Source organism: Ranitomeya variabilis, chromosome 6, assembly GCF_051348905.1.
Source record: "Ranitomeya variabilis isolate aRanVar5 chromosome 6, aRanVar5.hap1, whole genome shotgun sequence".
Classification (NCBI taxonomy): Eukaryota; Metazoa; Chordata; class Amphibia; order Anura; family Dendrobatidae; genus Ranitomeya; species Ranitomeya variabilis.
In genome coordinates this window covers 49,568,073-49,577,365 of record NC_135237.1, presented here as the reverse complement: position 1 = coordinate 49,577,365, position 9,293 = coordinate 49,568,073, and the positions used below count along the sequence as shown (strand labels likewise).

The 9,293-nt window shown below is 42.9% G+C and overlaps 1 protein-coding gene across 3 annotated transcripts in view; it reads left to right on the top strand.

Annotated features, from left to right (window-relative positions):
* Window positions 1-203: 203 nt before the first annotated feature.
* ODAD2 (outer dynein arm docking complex subunit 2) overlaps window positions 204-9,293 on the top strand; it is a 188,608-nt gene continuing 179,518 nt past the window's right edge. For 2 of the 3 annotated variants that reach the window (XR_013216796.1, XM_077268455.1), the window contains exons 1-3: window positions 204-334; window positions 3,164-3,417; window positions 5,011-5,168. Coding sequence is in view for 2 of the 3 variants with exons in the window: in XM_077268455.1 (XP_077124570.1) it covers window positions 3,194-3,417; window positions 5,011-5,168 (382 nt within the window). In the remaining variant the exon portion in view is untranslated. Of the gene's footprint in view, window positions 335-3,114; window positions 3,418-5,010; window positions 5,169-9,293 lie in introns of all 3 variants that reach the window. The other variant, XM_077268456.1, reaches the window with a different exon arrangement.

Here is a 9,293-nt window from a genome sequence, read left to right as displayed (position 1 = left end):
GAATATGTGAGCTGGAATCTGATTGGTTGTCACGGTCACTAGCGCCGGGTGACTGACCGCAGTTGTCCTGTACAGTCACCATTCAGTGACATGATTCTACGAGTTGTTAGTAACAGAGACAAGCCGTGGACGAGCACGCACAGGAACGCGCACGACGTCCGTTTTCCATTCACCTGTCGTAACCACAGCTCCGCCTACAGGTGTTTGTGTTTACTGCCGTCGCTAGTCAGCTGGATACACACTCAACGCGCAGGCGCGATCTCATCTCCATGGTTACTGGTAACAACCGCTGCTTTCGGTGGTGCAGTGTGTGCGGCGCCGGTGTAATAGCCAGGTATGTACACGGTGCTGGCCTGTCACTGCAGCACCGGCATATAAGAGGGCATGTGGGGCAGTGCCAGGGCAGGGCATCATGGCGGCTTTCCGTCTGCTTTGTTGGAATTTTGGCTACATTTATTTCTTTGGTCGCTACATCGAGTTGTAAAGGTTGTGACAACCCTGCGGCCGTATAATTGTCCTTTTAGGCCCCAAAAACGAGACAGAAGCTGTCATCGACTTAGTGTGGGCTGGGCATGGAAAGTGTTGTCCCCCCAACGTAATAATAGTGCCCCTTTAAGGAAATAATATCCTCTGAGTGCCCCTTTAAATACATAATGCCCTAATTCCCCATCCAATGAGGACACTGTCGCCTTTGCACCTCCTCCTGTCCCAAAAAATAAAGTATAATCTCCCCTAATCCGAGCCGCAGGTTTTCTCCTCAGGTCTCCGGCACTAGTGACGCCTGGTGCAGCCTTCGCGCCCCTAGTGATTTGGTGCCACAACCCTGCCCCCTCCTGCCCCTCCGGGAGGGCCGGGTTCACACTCAGCACGTTTTACGCTGGGGCCTGATTGTCGTGATGCGAAGACCGTATTACCGGTGCCCGGCATCTGTAGGTTGTGTCTTGATGGGCGACAGAGTGGCTGTGACACAACTCCAAGTTCTCAGGCGCAGGTCGCAAGTTGCATGTGGGTGTACATAGAAATCATGGTGCCCCGTAGCGGAAGTTCTCATCGAGCCCCCCTACCTCCCCCCCAAAAAATAATAATACTCGGCGGGGTTAGAGAGGAGAATGCAGTCTAATGGCCCCAAACCTCACCACACTGTGTACTGGCTCCCACACAGCCCTCCACACAGGTTGATGGATCCCACACAAACCTTCGCACTGTACAGAGCAGAGCTGAATTCACAATTCTGCAGGCTTCAGAGCTATACTCACCGGGATTTTTTTTTTTCCGGCTCTATGTCTGCTTCACAGCTGGACTAAAGTTCCCCATAGACATTAGATTAAAGTCGTCTGAACCCAGTGATATTGGCATATTGACCATCTGATGTGTACAGAGGCCTCCCGACGCTCCATGAAAGATGATGTTGGGTGGGGAGGAATGGTTCGAGCCGTTTGAATGTTGACCCTTTTATCCTGGGAGATTCGCTCAGTAGCTTTCTCCTATGTTCCCCATTGAAAACGCATGAAAGTTCATCCAAACTGAAGACTCATCATGTGTATGGTGGAGTCCGGAGAGGTATCTGAAGGATGATGAGTGTTCGGCCGTCACCTATCATGTGTGTATGACTAGTTTAACTCATCAGAGTATCAGAGGATCCTTCAGTGGGCTCTGGCTCTGACACAACAACGGGCATTTAATCCATCAGGGTCAGCAGAGGGCAACCCAGTTTGGATCTGACGGGAGGCAATCACTTGCTACAATGATTTATGGCTCAGGGAATAACTCACAAATAGCTGCATAGATTACAAAGCAATTAAAAATGGACCCAAACGATTGTATATCCCGCAAAAACAATAACATTTTTCATTAAAAAAAATGGAACCAAAGAGGTCCAAACCAACTCCGGTCTGCACAGAGCTGTGTTCATTCTGGGCTATGACATCTCTACACTGGACCATGTGAGATAATGCGATTCTGGACAAACGTTCCCTGCATTTTAAGAGCTCACTTTAAGCATACGTTTACACAATCATTGATTTTTTCCACTAAATACCAATAACTAAAGACGCCCCTTGAGAAAGGTCTTTTGACCGAAACGTGCGTCGGGGTGGACGGGCATGCCACGGTGATCCAGTTACCGCAATCTATTAAGATACTAGTACTGACTATTACTTGTTCATATTCTGGGGTGCTGTTTACTATGGATCACATACATCTATCATTGATATGTATATTTGTGACATGCTTGTCCTTAGCGAATTCTGGATGCTGTAGACATCTATTTTTATTCTTTTTTACCCCATCTGCCCCTTTTCCTGTTTTGATACTAATAAAGATTTGTAACTGGTTATTTCTAATGGGCTTCATGACTGTTGTTTCTGTCCTCGGTTGCTTTTCTCTGTTGTTTGCAGATGGCCCTTATTACAGTCCATAAGATTACATGTGGAACTACTCAAAATTATTTTATTAATGGTTTTTGGTGGAGGGTTTCCTCCCATTCTTTTCCACCATAATATGCTTGTCGATTTTATTTACCACTAAATACCAGTAGAATTGGAAATACAGCTCTGAAGTATAATACTCCATAAAGGAGTTGTCTGGTGAAAACAAGTTATTGCCCATCCATAAGATAGGTGATAACTTATTGGTCAATGGTAGGACCACCGGGAACAGGGAACTTTTATCCCCTACTTGGCCGCTACTCCATTCATAGCCTACGTGGCTGCCAAGCGCTGCACTTACACTTTTTATCAGCCCCATAGAGATTGAATACTCCATCCTGTAACAGAAAAAAGTGTAGAAAAATTCCCAATTCTGCTGATAGCTGTGGGTGCCAGCGGTCGGACCCCCACAGATCAATAAGTTATCACCTATGCTTTGGATAGGGGATAACTTGATTTCACCTGGCAAGTACAGTACGTGGCAAATAATATCACATTTTTACAAATTGCTCTTTTTGTGTAAATTATATCAATGTTGTAAAAGATGGAAATAGCTTAAAAAATTGCATTTTGGGCACAGAGGAAGGCGGCACCTTATCGTCTCTGTGCAGCATCTGTAGCTCCTACATTAGAGTCATTTTAGACCTATTTTCCAGTGCTGAGTAATTGCCCTGCTTTATCTCTGTAGAACGCTTGGCAGCCCATCTCACCGTGTGTCTTTACACGTCTTTTAAAAGGTGACATCCCCGTAAAAAGCAGCAGTTCCAATGGGCGTGGCGCTGACGAGAGCGGCTCAGTGGACAAGCGCTGGTTCTGGAACTGGCAGGCTGGAAATCACACCTCTGAATGAAGCTCTGCTAAACGACATCATAAAGTATGTGGAGCCTTTCAGCTCCCGGCATCCAGAAGAGGCAGAGTTTGTCTTCAGAGAACCTCTGGAATGGAAAACCAATTTGGAGCCATCGGCATTTGGATCTGGTTATGATATTAGGTGAGGCCAGACCGAGAAAAAAAAAAAGTCGCAATACATAAAAAGCTCAATAAATGAGCCAAGAGGACTTTTTTGTGAATTAAATGTCTGACATTCTGTCCAGCTTAAATGGAATGTGTCATCAGAAATCCCTATTAAGATTTGCATTTTGAAATGCAAGATTTTCAATATATATATATATATATATATATATATATATATATATATATATATATATATATATATATATATATATAGCAACATATTACATTTGTCTTCCAATGAGGAGCCCCAGAATTTTTTTTCCCAGATTTTTTTTCGTATCACTGTCTGCATTTATAAAAACAGGCTTAAAAATCTTGCAATATTTACACTGGCCAGTAGGAATTATTTTTAGATTCATTCTTTCCTGGTCCTATCAGGAAGACTTTTCAGCGGATTCATTATCATCAGAGGCAGGATTGCAAAGACATGTAACACTTCTATACAGAGCTGATAACACAGGATCCACTTATCACAATAGGTCATATCACAGCTCCCCCTCCCTTAATAATGATCTCAGCACACACACATATGATGCTTCAAGATGGGATCAGTGACTTTACAACAAGGCTAATGTACACGTGTTGTTTCCTGAAACAAAAAGAAGTTTCAGTGTAAAATAGCTCCAGTGGCCAGTGCGAAAATTGTAAGATTTCTAATTTGTAATATTGATTGTGACATGTAAAAAGAAAATATATGTATATATATATATATATATATATATATATATATATATATATACAAAAATTTTCAGTTTCTCTGATTTTGCTCTTTATAGGTATATTTTTGAGTAAAATGTAAATTGTTCTTTTATTCTATAAACTTCTGACAACGTCTCCGAATTTCCAAGCAATAAATTTTGTATTTTATTTCTGAAAAGGAGAAATGGTCAAAATTAAAAAAACCCCAGTGCTTTCAGACCTCAAATAATGCAAAGAAAATAAGTTCATAATCATTTCAATATTTTGTGGAATAACCATGATTTTTAATCACAGCTTTCATGCGTCTTGGCATGCTTTCCACACTCTTTCACACGGCTTCTGGGGCAGAAATGTAAGCAGTTCTTCTTTGTTTGATGGCTTGTGACTATCCATCATCCTCTTGATTACATTCCAGAGGTTTTCAATGGGGTTCAGGTCTGGAGATTGGGCTGCCCATGACAGGGATTTGATGTGGCCGTCTCTTAATTTTTGCCAGAGCTGTATATACCTATAGTGTACATACTGTATATAACATATAAGGTATTTGTCTGGGTCTCACAGGCGTCCGGGCTCCAGAATGGCTGCAGTCATTCCTGTGTTCAGTCTGGATTCCTGTTTTCCATGTCACCCAGATTTTATTACGCAACATTTGGCCCCCAGACAAAGCACAATGTCTATAATAAGGGAACGTTGGCGCATTACTTGGTATTGAGCATACAAGGGCCATTTTGGGGCAGTATAGACACTTTGGCACTTTGGACGTGTCACATATTTGTCTAGCAGTGGGATATAGGCCACATTCACTGTACAATAGAGACTCTCAGCTGTGATGGATTTCCTATGACCACAGCTTGGCTTGGTGTCGTTTCAGTGATTCTTCGGTGAAGTCTGAAGATACAGACCAAGACGGAAACCCATTATTTGTCATATCTTCATCAAAAGTGAAAATCCGGAGCTTCAAACACTTATCTCGCTTTCTCCAGACTGCACAGGATAAAAAGCTGAAAGAAACACAGGCTTGCTTGGAAGGTCAGTGCCCGTACTCCAGACAGAGGCAGAATAAATGTGATTTACTAAGAAAAAACTGTCTTCATGTCTATGGTCTTTTATGAACATGAACTGATCTGAGGTTATGGTCACAGAATAGGATCTATTTCAGGTCATATGGACATGTAACTTCTTCAGCCAATCACTGGCTGCAGCGGTCACATGCCAAAGGAGGAAGCAAATATATCGGTGGGGGCCCCAGACAACATTATGAGACAAGCGGAAGGGGATTGCTAGGTGAGTATATGTTATTTATAGGTAATGACAAACTGTTTAATTTATAACCCAAAAAGTTGTGGAAACCCCTGTAAGGTCATGTGTCAGCTGCTGGTACCTACTATTAGACATCAATCACCACTTGATCAAAGGTTATAACCAAACTAGCTAAAGGGGTTTTCTCAGTCGATTTATTGGGGGACAAAGGACACCATGTTGAAGTCTACGAGAAGGGGATTTTACAGTGAGTACCAAAAATCCTCTTTTATTAAAAGTTACTAATGCCAATCCATCCTGATAAAAGAAGCCATACTTATCCCGTGGATCTAGAAAAATTATTAAATCTCTTCAATGTGCTTTCCACTTCCGAATGTCTCAGCTGGACTGGAAATAACGAGGTCAAAACCACCAGTGGCCAAAGGGGCCACTGATTGGCTGCAGAGTCAGGCCACTGGTGGTCGGGTTATTATTACTTGCAGGCCTTTGTATGATTTTAACTCCTTCATGACATGCGCCGTATATATATGGCGCAGTTATTTCCGGTCATTGCACCGAGTGACCGAATTAAGATGGCTGCTGTCCCTGCACATCGCCTCTGGTTGGCTGTACCGCCCCTCCTCGTCGGTAATCGCTGTGGTTTGCTGATCAATTGTGACCATCCAGTCACAGCGTTTTGACTGTAAAGTTATAAAAAACCATATGACATGCTGTGATTGGTGTGAGACAATGGATGAGGTGATCACGATGTCACCTCTTTTGATTAACCCCTTTGGCGCTGATTTCCTGAACAATAGTTACTGACCAATCAGCGCCAAAGGGGTTAATCTAAAGTAGCGATCCCCACTCTGCACCATCTTTACCCCAGAGCTGGCATGCAGAGTGGTTGTATACCCCATGTGTTACCCCGAGATAGAGAAGGTCATTGGTGGTCGGTGTGATCCACTCTCCAGCCTCTTGTCTCCCGCAATCTCTCCTGTGCTGTGGACTGGCTGCTGTGTGACTGATTACTGATCGCTGATCACTTTTTTTTTTTTTACATTTACTGATTTTTCCTTTCATTTTTTTCTTCTAAGTGTTTCTTCTAAATTTTTACTTTTTTTCTACTGTTTTTCTCTACTTTTTATAATAAGTAGTACACTTTTACACAAGCCCCACACAATACACATGTAATAGCACCACTTACACATACATCCCCAGTGTTTTGAAGAACAAAATAAAAATGGCCAATACGTCAAGAAAACGCTATTCACCAGAGGAGGTATACGCTTTCCTTGCCTGCGACATGGATTCAGGCAGTGAGGAAGATCCCACATTCCTCTATTTCTCTTCCTGCTCCTCATCTAGTGAGGAGGGACCCCCAGCAAGCGCCCTGTGATCCAAGCAACCCCTACAACAATTGATCCCATATGGACTCCAGCCCCCAAAAAATTATTAGCCTGTTATTCCAGATTTCATGGGTAGCTCAGGAATCCAATTTGATGTTACAGCCCTCACTAAAATTGACTTTTTCAAATTCTTTTTCAGCGAGTAAATAATAAATCTTATGGTGGCCCTGACAAATTTGTATGCTCGTCAAGCTTTCACCCAAAATCCAACGTCATCATACGCCAGATGGACCCCTGTAAATGCAGCAGAAATGACGACATTTTGGGGCATTGTGCTGCATGTGGGCATAGTCAGAAGACCAGAGCTTCTTCCATACTGGAGTACTGATATTCTCTACATCACACAGGTATTCCATGTGGCCATGACAAGGACACAATTTGAAGCAATCCAAACATTTTTGCATTATAATGATAATGTGCAATGTCTTCCCCAAGACAATCCTAACTTCGATCATCTACAGCTCTGGCAAAAATTAAGACCACTGAAAAATGTTCAGTTTGTCTGATTCTTCTCTAGGTATATTTTTGAGTAAAATGTAAATTGTTTATTTATTCTATAATCTTCTGACAACATGTCTCCGAATTTCTAAGCAATACATTTTTTATTTTTTTTCTAAGAAAAATGGTCAAAATTATAAAAAAACAAACAAACAGTGCTTTCAGACCTCAAATAATGCAAAGAAAACAAGTTCATAATCATTTAGAAACAACAATACTAATGTTTTATCTCAGGAAGAGTTCAGAAATCAATATTTTGTGGATTAACCATGATTTTTAATCACAGCTTTCATGTGTCTTGGCATGCTTTCCACCAGTCTTTCACACTGCTTCTGGCTCAAAAATGTAAGCAGTTCTTTGTTTGATGGCTTGTGACTATCCATCATCCTCTTGATTACATTCCAGAGGTTTTCAGTGGGGTTCAGGTCTGGAGATTGGGCTGTGTTGATGTGGTGGTCTCTTAAATTTTGCCAGACCTGTATGCAAAATTCGGCTAGTAGATGAACACTTCAGCAGAAAATGTACAGAGGTGTACAACCCCCAAAGGGACATCTGTATAGATGAATCTCTGGTGTTGTGGATTCTGTTTGTGGGCTCCCTCTGGTGGTTACTGCTGGTACTGGGTGACTTTGGTGGGTTGCGGCCTTTGGTTTCCACCTGTCCATCAGTGGCTGGGTGTTTCCTATTTTACCTGGCCTTTCTGTCATTTCCCTTGCCGGCTATCAATGTATTCAGATGTGCTCTGTTTGGTTCCTGCCTACCTGCTCCCAGATCTTTCAGGATAAGCTAAGTGCTGATTTTCAGTTGTTTGGTTTTTTGTTCCAGCTTGCTTATTATGTCTCTATGCTAGCTGGTAGCTCTAGTGGACTGAGGTTCTCCCCATGTGCCATGAGTTGGCACATGGGTTCTTGTAATCTCAGGATGGTTTTTTTGATTAGGGTTTTTTGCTGACCGCTCAGTCCCCTTTTGTATCGTTCTGCTTTCTAGTTTACAGCGGGCCTCAATTTGCTAAAACTATATATATCATCTCTATGTGTGTGCCTTCCTCTCATTTCACCGTCAATACATGTGGGGGGCAACTATATCTTTTGGGGTTCATTCCGCTGGAGGCAAGTGAGGTCTTTATTTTCTCTGCAGTGCTAGTTAGCTCTTAGGCTGGTGCGTGGCGTCTAGAACCAACGTAGGCACGCTCCCTGGCTATCTCTAGTTGCGTTTGTCAGGCGTAGGGCAGCGGTCAGCCCAGGTTCCATCACCCTAGAGCTCGTCCGTAATATATTTGTACTTTGCTTGTCCTGTGCTATCCCTAGCCATTGGGATTCATGACACTCTGGTTCATTTCAAAGGAAGACTATATTTAGGGTCTACAAAGTGAACGACACCCAGATTGACCCTCCTTATTGCCCCCTGTCCTGGGCGTTAGTGGGAAAATTGTGTGGAAATTTCAGCACCCACTGCTGGATAAGAGTTATCACCTTTACATGTTTATCTTTTACACCAGCGTCCCACTCTTCAAGACCCTCTCTGTCAGAGGTACAGTTGCATGCGGCACCGTGTGAAAAAAAATCAGAGCAGCCTCCCTAAGCCCTAATTGGGCTACTGCTGAGAAAGTGCAACAGCAGATCCCAATGCAGCGACAACATGCTGGTGGTCAAGTATGAGGACAAAAGAGATGTGCTTATCTTGACCACCATACACCTTGACAACAGCTCCCTTGTCACTGTCCGAGGTACCACAACACAAGTCCCAAAGCCAGAATGTATATTGAATTATAATAAGTATGGATGAGTAGACCTCTCAGATCAGGTCCTCAATCCATATAGTGAAATGCGAAAAGCTAAAGTATGGTACAAAACTTTGGCCGTGCACATTGTACCTATGGCACTGTACAAAGCTTTTGTCCTGTTTCTATCTGTAGGCAATAAGGGGACCTTCCTTTAGTTTCAGAGGAAGTCTCAAGGCCCTATGGTTTGGCACTCAGGAAGGTGAGGGTCCCAATACTTCTAAAACT